At 40.5% G+C, this 26,594-nt stretch overlaps 2 protein-coding genes across 4 annotated transcripts; one reads left to right on the top strand and one right to left on the bottom strand.

Moving 5' to 3' along the window:
- Window positions 1–220: 220 nt before the first annotated feature.
- On the bottom strand, window positions 221–20,249 carry LOC125061462 (solute carrier family 22 member 6-like). The gene is made up of 7 exons (XM_047666936.1): window positions 20,002–20,249; window positions 3,264–3,495; window positions 3,079–3,179; window positions 2,847–3,001; window positions 1,746–2,112; window positions 1,185–1,623; window positions 221–850 (listed from the first exon to the last, which is right to left on the bottom strand). Exons 1-7 carry the CDS (start codon window positions 20,124–20,126, stop codon window positions 692–694), a joined length of 1,578 nt encoding a protein of 525 aa, XP_047522892.1. The 5' UTR covers window positions 20,127–20,249; the 3' UTR covers window positions 221–691.
- On the top strand, window positions 14,211–25,995 carry LOC125061425 (organic cation transporter protein-like). 3 transcript variants are annotated; one of them, XM_047666893.1, is made up of 8 exons: window positions 14,211–15,713; window positions 19,038–19,223; window positions 21,142–21,355; window positions 22,596–22,800; window positions 22,882–22,982; window positions 23,068–23,545; window positions 23,811–24,159; window positions 24,241–25,995. In XM_047666893.1, exons 3-8 carry the CDS (start codon window positions 21,195–21,197, stop codon window positions 24,651–24,653), a joined length of 1,707 nt encoding a protein of 568 aa, XP_047522849.1. In that variant the 5' UTR covers window positions 14,211–15,713; window positions 19,038–19,223; window positions 21,142–21,194; the 3' UTR covers window positions 24,654–25,995. The 3 variants fall into 3 exon arrangements, with proteins under 3 accessions (XP_047522849.1, XP_047522858.1, XP_047522841.1); XM_047666902.1 differs by lacking the exons at window positions 14,211–15,713; window positions 19,038–19,223 and having other exon boundaries at window positions 20,491–21,355; window positions 23,068–23,222; window positions 23,286–23,545; XM_047666885.1 differs by lacking the exons at window positions 14,211–15,713; window positions 19,038–19,223 and having other exon boundaries at window positions 20,491–21,355.
- Window positions 25,996–26,594: the final 599 nt, after the last annotated feature.

Below are 26,594 nucleotides of genomic sequence, written 5' to 3'. Positions count from 1 at the left end.
AACGCCATGTTTTATACAGATTACTCTCAATTACACATTACATATTGTGCCTTGATAAATATCAAGGAAACGAAATAACCTATGATGTGGCATTCCCCTGGTGATACATCAATACAAATAAAGAATATTGATATTGAATACTTTGTGAATAGTATTATTGAGCACCTCTGAAACGGAAGCCATCAAAATAATTCTGGGAAATAATCAATAAATGTCGTCGTTGTCGATATTAATTTTGTATTTAATTCTCTTACAAGCTACTACAATTCTACATAGACATACCTATTTGCTTTATTTCAATGTACTACAATTTATTAATTTTGTTCCACAAGTTGTACACTGGGCTCTTTCGGCCGTAGTAGCCGGTACATTCAAAAAACAATGTGCAAATAAAACTAACGACTTACAATATAAGTAAAACTTACAGACTTCCTACTTCGTAGAAAGCTATCACTGATTAAGCCTAGGTGCACAATTTTTACAAATTCGTAATCACATTACCGAATTCATATCTGACACGGCCCTTATCAAGAAAGCATCAGAGTTTATTAGAAGGAATGAGAAGTCTCGCAGAAGGTACCGCGGCTCTTATATCTAATTTTAAATAAAAACCCTGTGTTTATGGGTGATCGTGACCCGACGCCGCCAGTACCATGAGACTCGACGGCGGACGTTCCAAAGGAATGAACGGTCAGGGCAGGTCGGAGAGGTCGGTGGCGCTGGAGCCGAGGTCGGCGAAACTATCGGGAAGCCTCCGGCCCAGAGTGTCGGGCACCAGCCGCGTCAGTGCCGCACTCAGCAACGGCAACGCGCCCAGCACCGATGTCGGCACCCACGCGCCGTACGCCGCCTGCGGAGCACCACCCAGTTTGGTTAAAGGTGAACGGACACTATCATTGAGTATGCATTGATTAACCGTATAATGAGAAATATACATAAATATACAGAATGGCAGCGCATTGAGTTTCCAAAGTAATTTTGACTTATAAAATTGCCTTTTTAATAGGCCTGATTGAAATAAATGATTTGACACTTGTATGATACGCGCGCAACTGTGATATGGCGAAGCGGGAGTATGTATGTACATTTTACACGCATATCTTCTGAATCGGAAGTACAATTTTGCAACGGACTAAGTCCGGATGAAGACTCGCATGTTGTGTTAATGCGCTTTAAGTACTCACAAGCAATGGCGTCTGAGGCGCTAGAATGGCGCCGAGACGGCCGCAGGTCGAACACGCAGCTAACAGACGCTGGCGGGCGCGTGTCGGGAACAGCTCCGCCGTATACACGTAGAGTGCATTGAGCGCCATGGTCGCGCCCATCTTGCCGGCCAGGAACAACGCCGTGCCCGCCACGCTGCCCTCGGGCAACAACGGGATAACGGTCAACGCCAGCGCCGTGAGCAAGAAGGCGGCGGTGAGAAGCGGGCGCCGCCCCACGCGATCCAGGAGCAGCGTATTGAGCAGAAGCGCAGGCAACTCGGCTGCCGCTAGCAGCGCGTAATTTCCATGGGGCGAGCCGCTGAGCGCATGTGCGCGCACGGCCAGCCCGTAGAACACGAACACGCCGGACGCCCACCAAGCGAAGCACACTCCTAAGCGACGCCGTAACGCGCCATACCTGCAACGACCATTACATTGGTCAATAGGTACACACTGCGGCGGTCGATCCGCTCCGGTCGGCCGCATTCACGCCTTGTCTTTGGTCAGGCTGCGAAACGGAAATAAATAAGAGCTACTCACTTTATGAACGCTCTGGACAAGCTCTCTTCTTCAACGACGACCTCCACCTTCTCGGTGACTTGATCCGTCGCTAACATTCTATGTATCGTCTCCTCGGAAAAGGCAGCTTTATTTCCTCGGGTGGCTCTCTTGATAGTTTCGATCGCTTCGCTGATCCTTCCCTTGGCGACGAGCCAGCGCACGCTCTCAGGCAGCAGCCAAGGGTAAAGTAGGAGCAGAAAGGAGGGCGGGTAGGCTAAGCGTGCCCAGGTACGCCAATAGCCCGTGACGTAGTCGAGTAACGCCAGCGAGGCCGCGCCCGCGGCTAGAGGCACGCCCAGCAGCAAGCTCGCTAAAATCCTTTGCTCTACTCCGAGGCACTCGATCACTGCAATTTTTAAATTATCATCACATTACCAGTCGTTTAATTAACTATGTGTAAAATCATTATTAACGCAGTTTCTTTTTGTAAGAAAAAAATTTATGAATATTTTTTACATTAGAAAAGCAAAATTTTAGCTACAACTTATTTTTTTGTGGACCTCTTGTAAACTGTAGACCATTTTTTTATGAACTCGGTATTTTGACAGTACCAAGTTTATATCCTAGAAGCAGTTATGACTGCAAAAAAGCATCCAAAATAATTCAAAACACCGCTGTGGGTATGTTGCACCATGATGTGTATTCAAAAATTGTAACCTCATAGCTATCAAACTGTTTAAACACCTTCCTAGATCACTGCCGTGTAATGCTTTAAAGGGGAAGGTGCCTTTATAGCTTAGGAGAGTTTTAGACCATAAGTTTTGACAATTACAAATATGTTAATGTTCTTATTATATGACATTATGACAATTAATAAGCCATTATCATGCCTATTTTTATAATGAATCAATCTAAACTTTCTTTGCAAATAAACGATTATTATTATTGTGAAAAAGTTAAGCTGCCTTTTTTTAACTTCTTACTTAAAAAGAGATTTCTTGTCATTTTCCCCGTCAGCCTCGCTTCGATTATGTTACTTTTATCTCTTGACTTTCAATTAATATTGGGACGCAAGAATCTATTTACGAAATTTTAAAAATAATTTAAAGTGGTACCCCCACCACGCTCGACTACACTTACTGAGTACAAACGCAGCCGGATAGACGCTGGCTCCGAAGACAGTTTCGGAAAATTCCATAACGAGATAGGTCGGGTAGGTGTTGACGAAGGACTTGGCCAGGCCAAACAGCCCAGCGCCCACGCCGCTCCCCACCAATGCCGCCCGTCGGCCCCACCTGCCACACGCCATGTCTCAATCGATCGCCACAAAAGTTGCAGCCATAAAAGTTCAATATGATGTTGAAGTAGGTACCTGTCCGACACGTATCCCATGATCGGCAGCGAGACCAGCATGCCCACGTTGTGTATCGTTCCCACCAACGTGCGCTTCCACTCTTGGCAGCCCAAATCGAACTGAAATAAATCAGTTGTTATAAATATTTACTAAACGATAATAAAAAATTAATGCTTATGATTAAATTTATGATTGGAACAGACCTCTGAGACTATAGTGGCGCTATGGTTGTAGAGGTGACGGTCGCAAGGCAACAGCGTGGTGTTGTCGAAGGCAGTGGCGTCTCGGCAATGAGCGGCGACAAGCCTAGGCCTGTGGCAGGGCTCGTCGGGCAACAGCGCCCACTCGCCCCACACTTTCGTCGCGTGCGCCCAAACGGGGCTCTCCGTTCCCCCGTCGACCCCATCCCCACCCTCGCACTCGGGGACTAGACATCTGTAAGTTATATAGTCGGTTCTTTAGAAATAATTTTAAAATGGGACTAATTCAAATTGATTTATAGAAGATGATTTTTCAGCTTTCAATGACACCTGGAAATTTTTAAGTTAAATTCTCTACCTTCTTTCGTCAGTGCCGGATCTTTGTAGATAATATTTTCCAAGAAACGTGACTACTGAATAGCCCAGTCCTACTTTTATCTTTTCGCCAATACTCAAAATAAAACTTATCCTACATAACGGACTTATCGCATAGACGCATCTTTCAAAGTAAACAATTAAAAATCGTTCGTTATTTTTGGGTTTATCAGTTATAGCTGGGGAGCCACAAAGGGGATTTCGGGATTTACTCCAGCGTGGCAGATTAATATACAGGGAGATGTACCTGGTTAAGTATCTCTACCAAATATGAGCTCCATATATATGGCCGCCCGTCAAGGATAAAGGATCAGATTAGTAAAAAAGTTAATGATCAGACTTTCTCGAGCGCATCAGGCTAAGTTAGTTACATGCTAAGAAGTGTATATTTCACTAATCTGACAATTTGCAAGTAACGTAAAGAAAGGGGAGGGCTGCAAAATTGTAAAAAAAACGTCATCTCGACATTCTCGAGCGTGGCTGATTTTTAATTTTTAATTTTTAAGGAAATAATTCAAGGATGACGAAAAATATATAATCTGACGATTTCCACAAGCCGATGTCAGAAAAATTCGTCGATAAAGTTTAATACGTGCGGCTGCGTGATGCCTATATTACTTTAAAAATATAAACTATAAGTAATATTAACATAAAGTGTGTATTTTGTGGTGAAACTACTTTGCAAAAATCAATAAAATTTACATTATAAACATTAGAAAAATTTATAAATATTTTAGAATATCATCGAAGTATACCGGTTCTTCCAGTAAATTTATATTTTTTATTCTTTTTAAGCATTTTTTTAAAATTATTATATAATAAATACAAGTTCTACTCGAACAACATACACTTTTTGCTATTTTCAGAGCTTATCAATCAATTAAGTTCAATGATTTAAAAAAAAAAAATTAATCAAGTATCAGATTAGGCGAATCCCAGATAATCCCAGATAATCGTCAGATTATAAGGTATCACGTCTAGGACATAAAGATGAACCATATATATCTTAATCTGACGCGCTTGAGTATGTCAAAATGGCGATTTTTTTTTTGCACATTCTAATAACGACCGCGAGTATGTGTCACATCCAAATCATCAGATTATTAGATGAGAACTTTTTTTTAGGTTCACTTAACACCCCCTTACAAAATCTGACGCGCGAAATTTTTTTTTTTTCATTTTCAACTATTATCTACGTACGTCCACCCCCACCACGCAAACATACATTATTAAAAATACGTAGGACATGGATGCTATCAATAGGTATCTGACGCGCTCAAGTATGTCCATGGCACAGTTTTTTTTTCATTTTTGAAAGTCTATAGCCGCTCCTTCCACCGATGAAAAGGTACACATTATGTAACATATTTTTCTTATAATTATCTAAGCTTCGCAACCCAATAGGTCTCTATGACGCTCGAGTTAATCCCCATTTAGCATCGTGGGCTCCCCTACTATTACAATCTGTCAACGGCAAAGACATTTGACGGTTCTTACATTTTTGTGTGAATAAATCATTTATTCACACAAAAATGTATTTGTTGTATGAAGAAATGAATTGTATAAATTTGTTAAATTTTTTTTTTTTTTTTTTTTTTAAAGACAATTCACACCAATTGACCTAGTCCCATGCTAAGCTGGTGAAGCTTGTGTTATGGGTACTAGGCAACGGATATACATACATATTATAGATAGATAGACATATAAATACATATTAAAACACCCAAGACCTAAGCACAACACCAAATGCTTATCACATCGATGTTTCTCTCAGCCGGGGATCGAACCCGGGACCCATGGATTCGCAGTCAGGGGTACTAACCACTAGACCAATGAGTCGTCAAACGTTACGAATATTATAAGGATGAAGAGTTGGTGTTTGGTGAGTATGGTGACGTGGGTGAATTCGCGGGAAACTTCTATACATAAGAACATAAATATTCTGCTAATGTTAACATTAGAATAGGTAATGAAAGTAAAACCATAATTATTGTACAGTTGTAGTTGACTAAAATATGGGTCAATGATTGGTGTGAAGGTAGCTCGGTACGTCAATCCTTTATTTTCTCGTTACAGGTCTTGTTTACCTTACGCTAAAATTGATCGGTCATTTGCTAATGAATTAATGCGGTAGAACAGTTATTTTTGCCTTCACCTTTAATGTATTTTATTTATTTATACTTATATCAAAAACCCGAAGGAAGAGGTTTACAATTCGACCGAGCATGTTTCGACTGTGGACTGATCTTCTACCGGGACGGGTACATATATACAGAGGGTTTTTGTAAAGAGATGGATATTTATAGGGAAAACAGAGAGACTTAAAGCACAGAGGATAAGAATCTTCATACGCCCGTATGTAAACAAGTTAATAAACACTTCACACATTGAATGTCTACAAATAATCTTGTTTCAATTGAATTCTCCTTAGTGCATTTGGGAGTGGGTTGAATATTTTTTAAAGGAATTTATTCGGCGCAGTTACGCTTATCGTTCGGTTCGACATGAACCGACAACTGCTCTATATTCCGTGACCGGTCAAACATGTCGGAGCTGTTTTTACAGTCACGCGTGTACGATATCAACGGCGCTCTTTGTTAATATCTTTTACTTGTTTAAGCCATCAGGGAAAACTTCTTCTGGGCGCGTGACCATATCAAAGTAGGTGCGGTGAAGCTGTGAATGAGAAGCGTGGGTGAGGTCAGTGAACCTTGAGCCTGTGGCTAATTCTAAGCGGCAACGAGTCGGGAGCCCAGGGGTCGGAAGGTCACTCGCTATGTACAAGTGGCGTGCGGCCGAGAAGGATTTGCAGGCTTTAGGATTTTTCTTACGAAATATATTAATTTAATTGCGCGCTATTTGCATGCAATAATACTTTGATATAAGTCGTTATTAATAGTGTAGGGACCCATGGGTGCTAGGCGACTGAATTTATTACGATTTATAAGTAAATACATAATATTTATGCGCGTGTAGGAACATAGCGGCGCTAAGCTCTCACCGAAGGCCGATTGGTCGCATAAGGGCATGAATGTGTCGCCGACCGGTTCTATTTTAAAAGCAGTAATTCCACTCACCCAAGTTGCGTGTTAAGTTGTAAAGAGTATAAGTGTGCGGGTACACACACAGCGAACAGATCAGGTTACACGCGATGACTCACCGAACCTTTCGTCGAGATGGCAAACTTAATTCATTAGTAAGTAAAAAAATAGTGTGATGTTCCCCTGTACATCAAACTGCTTCAAGATTTGGGATTCGCATCGTGGTCACGTGACTGATCGGGGCCACGTGCGACCTCAGTCCTAACGCGCCGCGCCCAGTTCAAGGACGCCCGCTCTCCGCGCTCGCGGAATATTCCCAAGGAAGAACATTGACGATCACTTACAATCATTATTCTTAATGTAGGTGTTCTCCATGAGCCAACGCAATATTATTAATTTCGGATAAATGAAAATGTATAAAATATCTTTGGTTAATAAATCCAAAAGCTAATTAAGTATTGTTAATATTTAACTGTTTTAAAATTATACTGTATGTTTATGCCGGCTCTTGTTAATTTATTTAGTTAAATTTGTTCTGTCAATTTTAAAGCAATAATCTGACTCACTCCTTTGAACATGTCAATAAACAAATTCGGCCACTAATTATTACCCGGAAATTGCTAGATATTGGCCATTAGTATTTTAACAGAACATTGCAGTTATATTTATTGTTGCATATTTTAGATCTTAAAATCCAGTACAGCAATATAAAAATACTCATTTACAATTTAGGCATACTAGACCAGTGCCGATAATTTTTGAAACCTAAAAAAATTACAGTAGGATGAAACCCATTAGAAAAGCAGGGGAATATGATCAAAATGAAAGGAAAAATAAATTACGGTCGATCTGAGGTCGGGAAGGGTAGGGGGGGGGAGTTTTAAGGGTAAAAAACGGTTTATCTCGATTTCCGGCAAAACTAAAAGTCCTATCGAAGAAAGTTAAATGGCAAAGTTGTAGGTAATAAAAAGATCTAAAACTTTTGTATTCACACATTTTTCACATAACCTCAAAAATTATGTGAAAAATTCAAAAAACCAAGTTTTTGGTTTTTAATTTTTTTCTTTTACAAAAATATTTTTTTTTTAACGAAATTTGGTGAAAACTTACCTTTCTATGTCCCAAATACGCTGTAATTTATTTGATCAAAAATATTTATTTGTTCACCTTATTTTGAATTAATATCGAAAAAACACCCTAATTTTCAATCGAAAATTCTGACGTCAAAATTTCAGCTTTTTTCAAAAAGTTGGTGTGCTTTCAGTTCGTTGAAATCTCTACTTTCCTATGGTAAAAAAATATTTATATATTACCATAGTAAATCTTCTCAGAAAACGCAAAAAATCGTATGCAGTAACGCCCAGACCCGTCATCCCCTTCCCTACTTCTCTATGAATCTTCTTTAAACTATAATCAGATGCCTATTTATTACTATTTTAAGATAACTTATATATACCTGAGTGACCTAAAAAAAAAATGTAGCCTTTAGATGGGCTAAAATTTTCGTATTTCATAGAGAAGTAAGGAAGGGGATGACAGGTCTGGGCGTTACTGCATACGATTTTTTGCGTTTTCTGAGAAGATTTACTATGGTAATATATAAATATTTTTTTACCATAGGAAAGTAGAGATTTCAACGAACTGAAAGCACACCAACTTTTTGAAAAAAGCTGAAATTTTGACGTCAGAATTTTCGATTGAAAATTAGGGTGTTTTTTCGATATTAATTCAAAATAAGGTGAACAAATAAATATTTTTGATCAAATAAATTACAGCGTATTTGGGACATAGAAAGGTAAGTTTTCACCAAATTTCGTTAAAAAAAAAATATTTTTGTAAAAGAAAAAAATTAAAAACCAAAAACTTGGTTTTTTGAATTTTTCACATAATTTTTGAGGTTATGTGAAAAATGTGTGAATACAAAAGTTTTAGATCTTTTTATTACCTACAACTTTGCCATTTAACTTTCTTCGATAGGACTTTTAGTTTTGCCGGAAATTGAGATAAACCGTTTTTTACCCTTAAAACTCCCCCCCCCCCTACCCTTCCCGACCTCAGATCGACCGTAATTTATTTTTCCTATCATTTTGATCATATTCCCCTGCTTTTCTAATGGGTTTCATCCTACTGTAATTTTTTTCACTTTTTATTTATTTTAAAGGCTATCTGCACTGGTCTATAGGTGAAACGTTTAACTTGTTTTTACGTGATCTAATCTAAGACTGCCAAATTCTGCTAAAAATATGTTGGTATCTTCAAACGGACTTTAGTTATTAGACTATCAAGAATTTTTCAATTCAACTCTATGTATAAATTTGCAAATATATTTATATTATATTGTTCAATCGCATAAGAGTCGCTGAAGACATGCTCGTACGAGTGAATTCCGACACAATATATGTACATGAAACGAATTGTTGTATAAGTACCGGTTTGACATGCAAACTAGTTGAAAAGCTTAGGAGTCACCTTCCTAAATTGATCAAAAGTCGAAATGAGTTTTCTATAAGTATCTGTGCTGTACACTCAGAATTCTTGCCAGAAGGTCAAATGGTCAATAATATTATTTGAGCGTTAAGAGCAACAAAAATATCCAGATTTGTGGAAAGAACATTCTTGGATTCGTAGTCCATCGTTATGAACGATTTCCTTACCATAAACACTACAAATCTTCGAGAAATCTCCCTTATGCACCAGATATGGCTCTAGACTTCTTTCTTTTTCACGCACTCAGCTTTTAAGGACCTGTCCTATCGCTAAACTCCAAAAAAGTACATTGTTTCTTTCCATTTTTCGTCATCGTTTCTTGAAGTAGGGCGAATGGAAAAAATATATGGTAGAGTTGAGTAGTTTATGTATCTGTGGCGAACAATAATAGCACTCCTCTTTTCCACCGCGTCGGTGATTTTACCGCTATGTGTGACGACACGGGCGCGGTGGGTGGAGCCTTGCAGCCAGTGGCAGCGCGACCAGCGGGCAGTGCGTTGAGAACACCCAGAGGCGAAACCCGTGTCCGATTTTTAGAACTATCCCTTAGTAATCATTATTATATACTTTTTGTCGTGCAGAAGTTTTTTACTTTGTCTTTCCACTGCGGCCATTTTTAGTCTAGAAACTATTTTTATATGGTGCTTACCTCTCGCGCACCTATAAATTGGTGACCCCGACGTGATTAGTTACGTGATTAGTTGTGTGATTTGACATTTTATTTGTGAAACATGGCTACGGCAGGTAAAGACGAAGTGTGCCGCGTTGGCATAAAAGTTCCGCCATTTTGGCCAAATGAACCTGCACTTTGGTTTTCGCAACTGGAGGGTCAATTTGCGTTGGCCAACATTACCGCAGATGCAACAAAATTCTACCACGTCACCGCGAATTTGGACTTTAAATATATTTGTGAGGTGAAAGATGTGGTATCCAAACCACCGTCAGAAGGGAAATATGAAAAAATTAAAACTGAATTAATATCGCGTCTATCAATTTCGCAACAGCAACGAGTTCGTCAATTACTAACGCACGAGGAATTGGGCGACCGAAAACCTTCCCAATTTTTACGGCACCTTCAAAGCCTGGCGGGTGAAGACGTACCAGAAGAATTCATACGGTCCATCTGGGTGAGCAGGTTACCCGACCATGTTCAGGCAATTATGGCTGCTCAAGGTGACCTACCTCTGGAATCTATAGCCCGGATTGTTGATAAAATTTATGAGATCGCCCCGCAGCTGGATAGGCAAGTTGCCGCGACGTCTCAGGCAGGTACACCGACTTCGAGTATAGATGTGCTAACCCAGCGCATTGACGACCTATCGCGCCAGGTAGCGGCGTTGTCAACAACATCAAGTTCGCGCTCGAGATATCGAGGGCAATCACCACGTTGGCGACATCGGTCTCGGAGCCGCTCTAATGCTGGCCCGGGACATTGTTGGTTTCATCGACGTTTTGGCACTAAGGCGACGAGGTGTCGCGCACCCTGTTCGTTTCCGCCGGGAAACGAGCGGCGCAGTCAGTGAAGGCGGCGACGCGTGACTGTAATAGTGTGACTGGTGGCCGTGTGTTTGTAACCGATCGTAAGACTAAAATACAATTTTTAATTGACACTGGTTCCGATTTGTGTGTTTACCCAAAAAAATTATTTAATAATAGACGCTTGAATAAAACAGACTATAAACTTTTTGCAGCGAATGGTTCAGTGATAGACACTTTTGGATGGTTTAATTTAATATTAGATTTTGGACTCAGACGAGCTTTTACGTGGCGGTTTGTGATAGCTGATGTAACCAAACCTATTATAGGCATAGATTTTCTGTCGCATTTCAATTTGCTTGTTGATGCTAGGCTTAATCGCTTGATAGACAATGTCACATCGCTTAGTGCTTCAGCTAAACCTGCTTCATTTGCTTTATGCCACATCAAATCTTTTACAGGTACCTCACGTTACCACGAAATTTTGTCACAGTTTCCCGACATCACTCGTCCAGCGGGAGACCTGTCTATGCTCAAGGTTAAGCATAATACGCTGCATCATATCCGTACTACTTCTGGACCTCCAGTCTACAGTCGTCCTCGTCGGTTGGCACCGGATCGACTCCGTATTGCTGTGAGGGAGTTCGAGGATATGGTAAGATCAGGTATTGCTCGCAGATCTGACAGTCCTTGGTCATCGCCATTACACTTAGTTCCGAAGAAAAACAACGAATGGCGACCATGTGGCGATTATCGTGCATTGAATGCACGCACAATACCCGACCGATATCCAGTTCGTCACATAGCTGACTTTGCTCATAACCTTTCTGGATGTTCAGTCTTTAGTAAAATAGACTTAATTAGAGCATACAACCAAATACCAGTTCACCCGGACGATATTCCGAAGACAGCTATTACAACTCCATTTGGAATGTTTGAGTTTCCATTCATGAGTTTTGGTCTTCGCAATGCTGCTCAAACATTTCAACGCTTTATGGATGAAATACTACGAGATTTGCCTTACTGTTACCCTTACATTGATGACATTTTAGTAGCTTCGCAGAACGAAACTCAACACCTGGACCACCTGCATCAAGTATTCCAGCGCCTTCAGGACTATGGAATAATGATTAATGCATCTAAATGCGTGTTTGGTGAGTCGCAAGTGGAATTCCTCGGATACATCGTTTCCTCTGCAGGTACCAGACCACTTCCACAAAAGGTAGAAGCTATCCAGAATTTTCCTCCACCCAAGACGATCAAGGAGCTTCGGAGATTTCTGGGTATGATTAACTTTTATCGACGATTTATTCCAAGTGCAGCTAAAGTGCAGGCCTCATTGCACGAGCTTCTTTCTGGTCCAGCTGTTAAGCCCAGTACTAATATTACTTGGACTGATGAACTGCAAAAGGCGTTTTTGTCTTGTAAGGCTAGTTTAGCTAAAGCTACTCTTTTAGCGCATCCTGATCCAGCTGCAGAACTGACATTGTGGACGGATGCATCAGACAACGCAATCGGAGCTGTCTTACAGCAGAATATTAATTCTGTATGGCAACCACTCTGTTTCTTCTCGAGGAAATTAAATACCGCTCAAAAGAAGTATAGTCCTTTTGATAGAGAGCTTTTGGCGATTTATGAAGCTGTGAAATATTTTCGGCATATGGTTGAAGCTAAGGATTTTACAATTTTTACCGACCATAAGCCAATCGTTTCTGCGTTTCAAAAAGCTTCTGAGAACTGCTCACCTCGACAATTTAGATATTTTGATTTTGTGTCGCAGTTCACTACAAACATAAAGCATGTTTCAGGCGATAATAACGTAGTAGCTGACGCTCTATCCAGAGTAGAAACAATAACTAGCGTGATTAATTTAAATAATCTCTCATCAGCACAGATCGTAGACAACGAGCTACAACACTTGTTACGCAGCAATAACTGTTCTTTGGACCTGCAGAAGATAGACATTTCTGGCTCTGGTAAGACAGTTATTTGTGATATGTCATGCTCAACACCAAGACCTTATTTGACTCCTCAATTTCGACGGCAAGCTTTCAACTGCTTGCACGGATTGAGTCATCCGGGGGTCAGAGCAAGCGTTAGGCTGGTGTCTGAGAGGTATGTTTGGCCCAATATTAAAAAGGACTGCAGATTATGGACACGGAGCTGCCTGGCTTGTCAACGCTCGAAGGTTATTCGACATACCCGTGCTCCTGTCAGTGATTTTGTTCCTCCATCGGATAGATTCAGCCACGTCCACATCGACCTTATAGGCCCATTACCAATGCGTCACGAATTTAAATATTGCTTAACAGCTATTGATCGTTTCACGCGGTGGCCGGAGGTCATGCCGCTTCAGGACATTAAAGCAGACACTGTGGCCAATGCTTTTGTTTATGGTTGGATCTCAAGGTTCGGTTGTCCTGAGAAGATAACAACTGATAGAGGCAGGCAGTTCGAAGCATATCTCTTTAAGGAATTGTCACGTATAATGGGATTTAATCATTTACAGACCACAGCTTATCACCCGGCTGCGAACGGTATGGTGGAGAGATTTCACCGGCAACTCAAGGCAGCGATCATGTGCCATGCTAACGACGACTGGGTTGAAGCTCTTCCGGTGGTTCTTCTCGGCATTCGGACTGCTTGGAAAGAAGACGTTGGGTCGTCGTCCGCAGAGTTAGTATACGGAGAAACATTGAGACTGCCTGGTATGTTCTTCAACCATTCTCCAAAACAGGTCGTAGACTATTCCGATTTTGTGTCACGACTCAGGAATAAAATGCAAGAACTTAAGCCTACACTGGTAGTTCGCCATGGTGCTACTCCAGTTTTCGTCAGCAAAGATTTACAGACGGCTTCACATGTCTTTCTTCGCCAAGACGCTGTACGAAAGTCACTGCAAGCACCGTATGTGGGCCCTTGCAAAGTGATAAAGCGAGGAGATAAAACCTTTGTCATTGAATTTAACGGTAAAGTTGTAACTGTTTCAGTGGACAGAGTCAAGCCCGCATTCATACTTTCATCACCAGATCCAGTGTCGAAGCCAGCGGTGGTGGAAGATCGCTGTACTCGGAGCGGGCGTCGTGTTCGGTTCCCGGATTATTTTCGACCGTAACGGTCTCCGGGGGGGCTGATGTGGCGAACAATAATAGCACTCCTCTTTTCCACCGCGTCGGTGATTTTACCGCTATGTGTGACGACACGGGCGCGGTGGGTGGAGCCTTGCAGCCAGTGGCAGCGCGACCAGCGGGCAGTGCGTTGAGAACACCCAGAGGCGAAACCCGTGTCCGATTTTTAGAACTATCCCTTAGTAATCATTATTATATACTTTTTGTCGTGCAGAAGTTTTTTACTTTGTCTTTCCACTGCGGCCATTTTTAGTCTAGAAACTATTTTTATATGGTGCTTACCTCTCGCGCACCTATATATCCATTTTCAAAGATCGATACACGATTTAAATAACTTCGCTCGATAGAAAAAAAATCCAAACATAGCCAATTTTTAACACTTTGAATTCATTTTAAGACGAAAATGTATATATAGAACATAATTTTGAAATTTACACGATATATTTAATCGCAAGCCAAGTAATCCATTTCAGAAGAAAAAAAATGATAAAATTACTTTAATTTAATGTTTTACATAACTAATTGTTATTACGGGCCGACGCGACGCGCCTCTCTGCGCACCGCAGTGCACCCCGAGACACTGACACAGCAATTCGTGCTGGGATAGGGCCTTAATACGGCAGAAGAAAAAAATAGACGTCGAATTGGTAACCTCTTAATACAGTGTTTTTTTTTCGCGGAGAGAACTGACCTCAATACGTTGGCCTGAGTGTATCGTTTCTGAAGCATACTTTTAATAATTATTTTATTTTCGGAAATCACACAGCTTTTTATTTATAACATGAATGTAATAAGCAAACAAGTCAGCTTTATTGGTTGTTATATAACTTTTATAAGGTTGCTACACGAGATGAAAACCAGGTCTGCACGGAGATTGTGCGCGATCGAGGCACATAGCACTTACTACGAAACTGGAATAAAATAAATAGCTAACATTTTGTGTATTATTAATCACTTCCCGAGACTTCTTTTCAGAGTAATTTTATGTCTGACCTTCGCGAGAGACGAGACGAGAGAGATTTACAGACTTCGTATAAACAGTTAGAAAGGCGCCGATCCGCTAACGTCCAGATTTAACAGTCGTAGGTACAATAATATGACATTAGTATTTAATGGAAAATATTAGTATGCTCTGGCACGTACAGATTTGCACAGATGAGTAAATAAACTCCGGTCCATTCTTAATTATTACTCTATAAATGAATTTACAGCATTCATTAATACCGTGGCCGATTGGAAACAATTAGGTAGGTATTGTTTAATTATATGTTCAGTCATTCTCTCTAATTGAGGTAAAACAAAAAACAGTACTAAAAATAAGTGAATAGAACAGATAGCAGAGCGTCAGAACTCTGAGTTCTGACGCTCTGCTATCTACATAATGTTTCCTTTGAGAGAAATCCCGAATTTCTACTAAAACTAACAGCTTTTTTCTACAACAAAACATTTTGATTAGGTGCCTGACTATATTATTTCAAATATAATTTTATTATATATGTATTGTGTCTATGTAAAATTAACATTTTGGCCAAAATGGTCCTAAAATAAAGGCTATTACGAAAACGTTACGAACATTTGACTCTACCAAAACCGAAAATAGACAGATGTAAGTACGTGCTCTTGTTTCGCCACGCCTATTGCTCTTTATTTATTTATTATAATTAATTGCTTTGAGATGTGATGAGGAGCATGATGTATTGGTTGCAGTAGTGTGACCTAATAAGTTTTGGGATTCAGATTGACAGAGAGGATAATCCCAGCTACTTTGAAAGTTGTTTGCATTTGCAGAACAGACTGCTGGATTTGTGAGCAGATGAGAGAAACGCTAAAAGTGCCAAATCACGTAACAGAACTGAATGATTCCATAGAGTGCGAATAACAGCGAAGTACATAAGTTAAATTGGGAATAAAAAGACATAATTTTAAAATCAACTGGAGCGAAGACGGTGAGAAAGATCTTTAACTTCGATATTGATGAGTTAACGTATTATTATTACTATGTTGGTTAAGAATATTGTAAATACTTTATACGAGGCATGCCTTTTAAGTTCTGTCGTTTCCATATTTCCCGGCAACTTTGAATTTGGACCTGTACTATATTCGAATGTGTTTACATTTTGAATCTCAAAACAGTTAAAAGTATTAGGATTAATGCTATTGTTTAGTCACAGCGTCGATTTGAATCTGTCAAGTTACGTACGAAAATGAATCTTTCTAAGGAAAACGTTCGTGCAATAATTTTCTACAACTTTGGAAGAGGCCTGACACGGCTTCAGTGTTTTGAAGAGCTAATATCTGGGTTCAGTGATGAAGCCCCATGTCTGCGGACTGTCGAACGCTGGTATTTAGAATTCCAGCGTGGACATACTAGTGTTAGTGACAAATCTCGCGAAGGACGCCCAAAATCCGCCTTCACTGAAGAAAACATCATTGCTGTGAGACAATTAATTCTCGAAGATCGTCATGTGACGTATCGAGAGATAGAGGCTCTATTAGGCATCTCAGGGACAACCATTCAGAAGATCTTGCATGAAGCGCTTGGTGTGAGAAAGCTTGTTTGCCGTTGGATACCGCATCTGCATTCCGACGATCGCAAGGCGGCCCGCGTCAGATGGTGTAAGAAAACTCTGCAAAGGTTCAACCGAAGAGAGTCAAATCACGTCTACGACATCATCAGTGATGACGAATCTTGGATCTATGCTACGATCCTGATTTCATACAACAATCTACAATCTGGGTCTTTCAAGACGAGCCAAAGCCGACTAAACTCGTTTGTTCTCGAAGCACTTCAAAGAAGATGGTGGCCACGTTCGTTGGAAAAACTGGCCATGTTGCGACTATTGCACTTGAAGATCGTAGAATGGTTAACTCAGAGTGGTATACCACAGTTTGTTTACCACAAGTCATCGCCAAACTTCGAAAATCTAACTTAAAGCGACGCATCTGTTGTACTGTTTGCTGATGACACTTCGCTTTTATTTAAAGTGAAACGACAAAATCCATCACTTGATAACGTAAACAGTGCCATCTCCAGTGTAGTTCACTGGTTTAATACAAATAATCTTAAGTTAAACGAAAAGAAGACAAAATGTGTTAAATTTGTAACTACAAATGTAAAAAGTAGTCATTCTCACATAATAATTAAAGACGAGGAAATAGACTTTGTTGATAATGCGGTGTTCTTGGGAATTACTTTAGATAGTAAACTCCAGTGGGGCCGACACATAGAAGGTCTTTCGAATAGGCTAAGTTCCGCAGCGTTCGCAGTTAAAAAGATACGCGATCTTACGGATGAGAACACAGCAAAGCTTGTTTATTTCAGCTATTTTCATAGTATAATGTCATATGGTGTTATTTTGTGGGGTAATGCAGCTGACATTAAATCGATATTTGTAGTGCAAAAGCGGGCTATAAGAGCGATCTGTGGGTTGTCCCCACGGGAGTCGGTCCGAAGCAAATTTAAGGAATTACATATTTTGACTCTGGCAAGTCAATACATTTATGAGAATATTTTGTATGTGCGGAAAAATATAGATATTTTTAAAAAGAATAGTAGCTTCCATAATTATAGTACTCGTAATAAAGACAAAATTAGCGCACCAACCAGAAGGCTGCATAAAACGAGTAATTCTTTCCAAGGCAATTGTATACGTTTTTTCAACAAAATCCCTAGTGAGATACAAGCGTTGTCAATAAATAAATTTAAATCGTACATTAAAGTAAAACTGCTTACTAAGGCTTATTATAATATAAATGAATATTTAAACGATCCTAGTGCTTGGATATGAGTTGCTCCAGTATATATTATAGGTAACACGACTGAATCTCTCGGCTGCATTTCCAGACTCTGGGGCGATCGTCAACATCCACGACTGTTTTAATGTAAAGTGGGAACAAACCGTGATCCATGTGGTATCCAATTATTTCAGTATTATTATTATTTTCTTATGTAGCCAAGTCCACATTTCAAGGATCGTCATGCTCGCTTAAATGTCATTGCTTGTGGCGGCGTCCATGCGTCGGGTTGTCTCTCTCCCTAAAATATGGCGAGGGGGCCGATGGCTGGCCATGCGTCATACTCGTGAACGGGTGCTGCTTGTGGTGACTGGTCGTACTTGAATTCGTGTATGCGGTGATGTTAATTATTTCGACTATGTGTTTGCGTGTTGTTCCCACGAGAATGTAAGTGCGTGCTCCTATTTCACCATGCCTCCTGCTGATAGGGGACAAGTCTTTGTTTTTATTTATGTTCTTATTATTAATTACTTAAAATGTCATGTGGAACATGGTGTAATGGTTGCAGCTCCTTACAACCGTTGTGTAAAAAAAAAAAAAACATGGCGATTAAAAAGAGTGGCGGAGAGTTTATTGCCAGTTCTTCTCTTCCGTTCTACGCCCTTGATTTGAGAACTGGCAGTAAATGTAAAATTAGAAGCATTAATATTTATATCTTTAATGACGAATCACAAGTGTACATTGTGTTACCTACGTGAATAAATGATTTTTGAATTTTGAATTTTTTTTTTTTGCATCGCCCTGCACCACGACAACGCAAGCTCACACAGCGCTCGTCAAACAATTCAGTATTTGAAGCAGGAAAAAGTAGAAATTCTTGACCATCCTCCATACAGTCCTGACCTAAGCCCTAACGATTTCTTTAGATTTCAAAAAATTAAGAAAAGTCTTCGTGGTCAAAGGTTCCAGTCCGGTGAAGAAGCAGTCGACGCTTTCAAGTCAGCCATTTTGAACACCTACTTTAGAGTGGAATTAATGTTATAATAACAGGTTTGAGCGAATGGAAAAGTGTATAAAGCTACGTGGTGAATACTTTAAAAACCAATAAAAAGTACTATAAGGTTCTAGTTGTGTTTTTTTCTGCAAACGACAAAACTTAAAAGGCATGCCTCGTATTTGTGTGTTGGAAATAAATATACTTAAATATGAATATTTTTTACTAGATTTGATATTGTGCACGGACACCGAATTCATAGCTGACCCAGTGCTAATAACTTCTTCCACTTCCACGAAATATTTTCATACAGTAAATCCGTGCTGAATGTTTATATATTATTTATTATTATTATAATATATTATTAAGAATCCTATTACACTATGTTGACCAAGTAAAGCAAACTTCTTTAACTAACCGAGGCCTTGATTGTTCTTGCTCTTTGTCTTGTCAACTGAAGGAAATCGTAAAAGTGGGCAGATTTTTGACATTATTTAAGAAATGTCAGAGATAATCTCAATAATATTCCTCTTTTCTACAGATAGACCTCTGTTGTAATGGTTATCGAGCTTCTGCGTCAAACTGCTGAGCACCGGATGAGAGTGGATGAGGCGCGCGTGTCGGATAACGGCCGACATCGGATAAATGCAGTGTCATGGGTCACCGGTCGTCGGTCACCGGCCTGTCACTGCTCTATGGGCCAGTCGGCCGAACACAGCAAGATCCGGTACATCGCGCCCCCGTTTTTATTAAATTCACAGTTCACACCTTATCTACGTATAGAGACCTCCGGGGTCGAGTAACATTCATTTGAGACATTTTTTAACTGGACTAGACTGGTAGAAGTTACTGTGTCCGCATTTAACATGTAATTGTTCAAACCGCGTAAGCTTATAATATCGTAAAAAATATATTTTAACGCGCAATTAAGCAGCAAGCTGCCGCGCCTTATTTTATTTTTTATGCGCCGAACACCTAAAAATTCAAGTTTCACACATTATTATTGTGCTATAGCCATTGTTGATAGTACAAACAAAATCCAAATATGTTATTTCCTCGTATTGATACAAATACATATAGCTTTGTCTAATATTTAATTAAAATATCGCATAAATCGCTAATCAAGTCGTACCTAGTAAGTTAGCAACATTAACAGCTGGTATGTTTAAACTCCTATATGGGCTATTAACACGAATTTATTATATTATTTATGAAATATATATTTTGAAGCTGATATCCGTGACTTTATTTCCTTTAGATTAATGTTAATATTTCCTTTAATTAAATTGTCTTTGGTAAAAGGTACCTTAAGCGCACACTTGATTTATTAATACTAATCTACTGAGATTTTTCTTTGTGCCGGATAGCTGTCGAACCGATTCGTGTTTTTTAAATTTATAAATAAATTATCTCTGCCAGTAACATAAGTTTAGGTATTTTATTTTTATTATTAATTATTGTTTACAAAGCTAATACAGTGTAGATGTGTTACAATATATATATACCTGTGTGGCGTGTGGGCGGCGAGGAAAACATAGTTGGTTCCATACATGCCCGTGAGCAGAACGGGCAAAGCGAGCAGCGCCGCGGTGCGCGCCTGCCAATACCACGGTACACGCTCTCGCTCCATGGCGACTTTAAGCGAACTGTGCGAAGTGCGAAGTGCGAACTACGGCCGCCCGCCCCAGCGCACCCGCAGACTGCAAGGAAGCTCGTCCCCGCTCTCCTCCACCCTCTCGCACCACGCGTCGCCACGTGCTCACGAAATAAATATTATGACTTAACTAAAATAGTCTTCCTCGTTCAATTCGTGGCCCATTCTAAATAAATATTTAGCTATCGCCTCATTTGAATCGCTACGTTTATCACGTGCGGGTATCGTGGTGTCGGCGACCGCAAGTGTCCTATGTGTGTCACGTATAAATAGGAATGTAAACGAACCGGCCGCGGCGTCCCCGAACCGCGCTTCCAACTGCGAAATGATTCACGGGAACACTATTAGCAGATAACGCGGAAGCATTTTAGCCGCAAAGCCAAAACCAAGATAAAGATTATTATGTTTTGCAAGAGCCATCTTGATAAAGTTTGAGAGGTTTAAGAAAAACACAAACTGCATGAATATTGTATTATGAATATCTAAATAACTGATGTGTAATGGGCCTATGAATGAAACAACTTAATTCAGCAGAGACTATCGATTAACTTAAATAAATTAAAATAAGAGTATTCGATTTTGTAATTTATAATAGAATACAGACGAAGTACTCGTTACTTTTAACCAAGTGGTGTTGTTTTGTTGATGTTTTCTGTTTTAACGACATAAATTACGCTTGACTACGAATTCTATAAGTACTTGTTGTATTTTGAGTGACCGACATATAACTAATGCAGGTATTGCCATATCTATAATAAAATGTAACGAGACATTATATGGGTTGCATTACAAAACTCGTAATAATAAATGAATTTTCACGCCGCACAATAAAACGACCTTTACTTTATGTAAACCTTTATTTAAATGGAAATGTTGAATTATTTTCCCTCTTAAATGTCAACTCATAAATAGGTTATATTATGTATGTTGACGATTTTGCTAATTTCTCGATAGTAAATGATATAATATGTACATGTCCAAATTATCTTAGATACGGCAGGTGTTATCGGGCGATAAGCGGCGAGCGCAGGCGCAGTAAGCGCGATGGGAGAGCAAGACACGGACGGAGTGGAAGCGTTACTGGCGGCGCTGGGCCCCTTCGGCTGGTGGCAGCGTGGTGCTGTGCTGCTGCTGCTACTGCCCAACTTGTTGGCGCCGATGTACTCCCTCAATTACGTGTTCGTCGCTGACCGCGTGCCTTTCAGGTCAGCCTGTCTCACGACCGATCATTTATGTGTATCTAAAACACCAACAAATGTTTGGCCAATTTTTTTATTTAGGTACATAAGTACTTGAAACAAATAAATATAAAGTATTCTTTGTAATATTCAAGTAGATAACGGAATTTTCTCTCGGGCACTGTTTGTTCCCATTTTTAAAAGTAGAGTATCTTAAACATTTCATATATTGTTGCTAGGTACTCCTACTATCAATGCAGATTGATTGATTCTTTGTAATATTTTCACTACCACTTTAGAAGCTGCTTCTCTTATGTAGGTAACGGTGAGTTATTGCAATCAAATACCAAATGAAATCCTTAATTTGTTGTTTTGTTTGAGGTTGTTTAATTATGGACCTATTTTTAAAAATCTCGTGAATAATAAATTCTCATTGCTGAACAAACATTGAAATGCTAACAAAGCCAATTAACCCTTCGAACTCGCCGAAGAATTATCCGACATAATTACAATACCTAATTATAGTTGTTTCACGCAAGAAATCACTTTACAATTCAATTGTGATTAAAAAATTACCTGCGTTTCTTTCGAATCTATAAATAAACAAAGCAATGCCATCGTTATTGTAATTGATCACGACAGATAAGATCTCGTTGGATTAATGGAATTATACAAAATAAAATTTGTATATTTAGATATTAATTTTATTTTCTTATTCACTGGATACTAGATCCTATAATTTTAGCCAGATTGGTTGCATTTATCGGTTAGAGATTGAACTTGGTATGTAGTAAATAAGTTTAAGAATAATCTAATACATGAGCTGTATTCGTTTTTACAACAAACTCCCAAGCGCAATTAGAGAATTATCACTAAATAAATTCAAAGTCCTCGTTAAACGAAAATTAATCAACAAAGCTTTTTATAAATTTGAGGACTACTTAAATGATCCTAATCCTTGGGATTGAATTGCTCCAGTTCAAACAATTTGTATGACAATACTTGGCGATTAAAAAGAGTGGCGGAAAGTTTCTTGCCAGTTCTTCTTACCCGCTCTACGCCCTTGACTTGCGAACTGGTAGTAAATGTAAATTTACGATTAATTTAACTTGACTATTCAAAAGTGTACTTAGTTACCTACTTGAATAAAGATATTTTGAGTTTGAGTTTGAGTTTGAGTTTATCCTGAGCGAAGTGAAACCTTTTGGAACCCGTTTTATATTAACAATATGTCCTATCTGTATGGTCAGTATGTATAACGTTGAAGGTGCCTGGTGCCAGAATGCGAGGAGGCGCACAGCGCGCAGTTTGCCAACACCACCGCGGCTCGGCTCGTGCAGACCGACGCCTGCCGCCGCCCCGCACCTCGCCGCCCCGGCGCCCAAACCTGCGACCCCACCGACTTCGATGCTGACGACAGCCTGCCTTGTGAACAGTTCCTCTATCAAAATCGAGATACAGTATTCGCCGAGGTTAAAAAATTGACAACCCGTAGACCGTTTTCGCCGATAAGCTGATCTTCGCAGTGAAATAATGTCGGTGTGATGTTACAGTTCGACCTGGCGTGCCGCGAGTGGCGGCGAACCTTGATAGGCACAGTGCGCAACGCGGCGCTGCCGCTCGCTCTGCTGCTCACGGGCTACGTCTCAGACGGGTAAAAGAATAATAATATTTTGTATTTCGGCCGCATTGTTCGGCGGTCGGCAGTGTCAATCGGTATTGTCTGTGGAAATTCATAGGTGGGGTCGTCGCACGGCGTTCTGCGTGTTCGGGGCGTTCGCAGGAGTGCTCGGACTCGTGAAGTCTCTGGCGCCAAACTACAATACGTACATAGCGCTCGAGTTCTTCGAGGCGGCACTCGGCTACGGGTTCAACAGCGCCGCGTACGTGATAAGTATGTTACTACTTATAGGGCGGCCTCGATACAGGACAGAGATTAACGCTAGGGCGGTTGCAGTGGTGGAGCTCGCCAGACCGTCCCTTCGGGCTGTGTTCGCATGCGCAACAGGCGTGGCATACGGGCTAGGTGGTATTCTGTTCGCGGAGACGGCAAGGCGCATCCCACAATGGCGTAGTTTGCTGCGCGTCGTGCACTCTCCCGCACTGGTGCTGCCCGCCTACTGGCTTTTATTGGACGAAAGCGTACGCTGGCTGCATGCGGCCGGTCGTGTCGATGAAGCGGCCGCCGTCGTCAGGAAAGCTGCTCGATGGAATAAGGTTGCTAATAATTTCCTTCTACTTCTAATCTTTATCCTACGCGAGCAGGAAGTTTTAACTTTAATAACTTACAGTAAGGAGAGCGCCCTTGACGCACATGCATGTATTGTGTTTTTTGTATGTCGCGTGTTCTGTGTGTCTGTATGTGTTTCGATAGTGTCCCGTTTTAAAATGGACAAACTCCACGAACAAACTGACTCTTATTAATTGTGCCATCTATGACGTTCATAGCTGAGAAGAAAAATAAATCAATAATATTTCATAGGTTGCTATAGATGAAAGTTTTATTAACGAGTCGTTGACGTCGTCGGGGAACACGGGCCGGACGAGCGTGTGGATCGCAATAGGACAGGTGGCGCGATCTCGTGCGTTGGTTCTTCGTCTCATGGCGTGTTGCAGTTGCTGGTTAATGGCCGCCTTCGTCTACTACGGCCTCACCATAAATTCTATCGCACTCGCCGGAAACAAATACACTAATTTTGCGCTGAACATGGCCATGGAAATCGCCGCATCACTACTCATCATGATGGCCCTGGAACGCATCGGGCGAAAGATAACGATTTCCGTCGCTTTTTCGCTGTGCGGCTTCGCTGCTGTCGTCCCGTTCTTTGTTGGTATGTATACAGATTGTAAGCAAAGATTTAACGAACATCTGTGATAATTTTTAACGCAATACCTAAACATTCGTTCACCAGGTCCGGGGATGACCCAAAGAGTGATGTACTTCGTGGGCAAGCTGGCGATCACGTTCGCGTTCAACTCGCTTTACGTGTTCACGGCGGAGCTATTCCCGACGGACGCTCGCTCGTCTTCTTTGGCGGCCGCGTCGCTCGTGGGTCGAATCGGCTCAGTGCTAGCGCCGCAGACACCACTGCTCAGTGCGAACGCTCAGGCCGCGGCATACGGCGGGGCGGCGGCTGTCGGAGCACTTGCAGCGGCCCTGATGCCGGAGACGCGACGCACTCCTCTGCCGCAGCGCGCTCGCGACGCCGAGGAACTGCGGCGCTACCCTGCCCCGCCCATCCCGACGCGCCCCCCTCTGCGCAGCGTCGCACCCCACGCACCTCCCGGCCCTGCGCTTACCAGGATAATCTCCCCGAGTGTTTGATGTGTCAATCCACCTAACGGAGACCTGCTTGCCGCAGCTCGTATCTATTAACACATACTTCAACGTCACAAAGACAAGTTAAAACACATTAATTATTGAAATACACAAATAAAGTTTCGGCTGCAGCGATCAGATCGGTGCCGGAGTCCGGTGTCAGCGTGTAATCGGGTTTGCATCCATTCTTTATAGTGCAGTCTATTTAAATATCTGAGTTAAGATTTGTTGCCTGACCTTTATATTAAATAAATAAATAATGTTTATTTAATAATTACTTATACTATACTTCGGGCATCCGTAAATCTACCGTGAGATTTTTTTTTCTTTTTTTCTGCTCCGCGGCAATCTGTTGAACACAACAATAAGCCACTACTTTGTCCGATACGAGTGTATCCGCTTAGGCTTTTTAGCGTGGTGTCTCACCACGCTAAAAAGCCAGTAGGTGTCTCATTCCATCCTGAGGAATCTATTTTTTAGGGTAGGGACACTATGTCTCTTCAATCTTTTGTGTTGAAGGCTTTGATCTCCACTGAGTTTGAGGGCAATATCATTTTTGTGGTTTGAGAGTCTTTTTTGGTAATTGATGCTATATCTTTCTATCTCCTGTTAGACAGTTGGTATACCTATTTAAATCAAGGTATATGTTCTTATTACTGATGTATTGAGGGATGTTAAATATGGTCCTCAGTGTTGTGGTTTGGAATCTTTCCAGTATCTCAATGTTACTATTACTAGCAGTACCCCAAAGCTGTATGCCATAGGTCCATATTGGTTTCAAGATGGCCTTATATACAGTCAACTTGCTGTGTGTGCTCATTTGTGAGTGTCGTCCTATTAACCAGTGCATACTGCGAAGTTTTAAGTCCAGTTGCTTCCGCTTTGTCCATATGTGTTTTTTCCACGTTAGTCTTCGATCCAAGTGAATGCCCAAGTAATTTGCATGGTACCGTGAGATTGACAGAATACAAAACGAGTGAGCGTCTCCGCTCCACATCTCTGTCGACCCAAAAGAATTTTAAATTTAAAAGTTTTCTCAATCTAGTATTTGACACAACTGTATAATTGATATTACTAATTAATACTTATGGTAGTCTACATCCCATCACTCATCAGACATCATACCCATCGATGGGGCAACGAAGAACGTGTCCTTTAAAACAAAAACGGCATTACCCACATTACCTTTTATTCGACAATTATTATTAAAACATAGCAGTCTTACAATTTATCTTACAGCTAAATATAGTATGTACACAATTCCATGTTCCCTGTATGTTTACAAAAAGTATTTATACATCACAATGTTAATATAGAAATACCCTCAAATCGACTCAGTCTATGGGTCGTGGCTTGATCCTAGAAACGAAATAAAACAATAAATAAAGGTGATATCAGACGGTTCACTCGAATGATTGTTCACTCGAGTGAATGCTTCATTTTTTTTCATTCTATGTTCACACGGCTTAGACGAAATGATACAGAAATGAACATTCATTGTTCTTTCTTTTAAATATGTCATCGAATGAAGTCGTACGTCTTGGAATTAGTTTAATTTGTGATCATTTAATCAAAGAGTTGACAAAAAAGAAGCAAAGAAAACGTCGACGGTGGTGGGTGCGACCATGGATTGAAAGAAGAAATTTATTTTAAAAAAAAGTAATGTATTTTGATCGTTCCACTTGAACACCATTTTGCCGAATGAAAACAATATAATAACACACAGAAAAAAAAAGTTATAACTTCGTCGACAACGTGATGTCCGTCGGCTACAGGACTCGAAACAAAATGGCCGAATCCGAATGAACGTTCTCTCAGTGTTCAGACCGTTCATTTCTCGTTCATTCGGAGTGGGAATGAAAGATACCGGATGCCAATATCCAACACTGTTGGATCGGTTCACTAATGAATTCATTCGGCACTCGTGTTTCATTTTTTGTTCAGACA

The sequence above is a fragment of the Pieris napi genome, chromosome 2 (assembly GCF_905475465.1).
Source record: "Pieris napi chromosome 2, ilPieNapi1.2, whole genome shotgun sequence".
In the NCBI taxonomy this organism is placed as follows: Eukaryota; Metazoa; Arthropoda; class Insecta; order Lepidoptera; family Pieridae; genus Pieris; species Pieris napi.
Note: the sequence above shows the minus strand (reverse complement) of the source record. Positions and strands in the feature narration are given on the sequence as shown.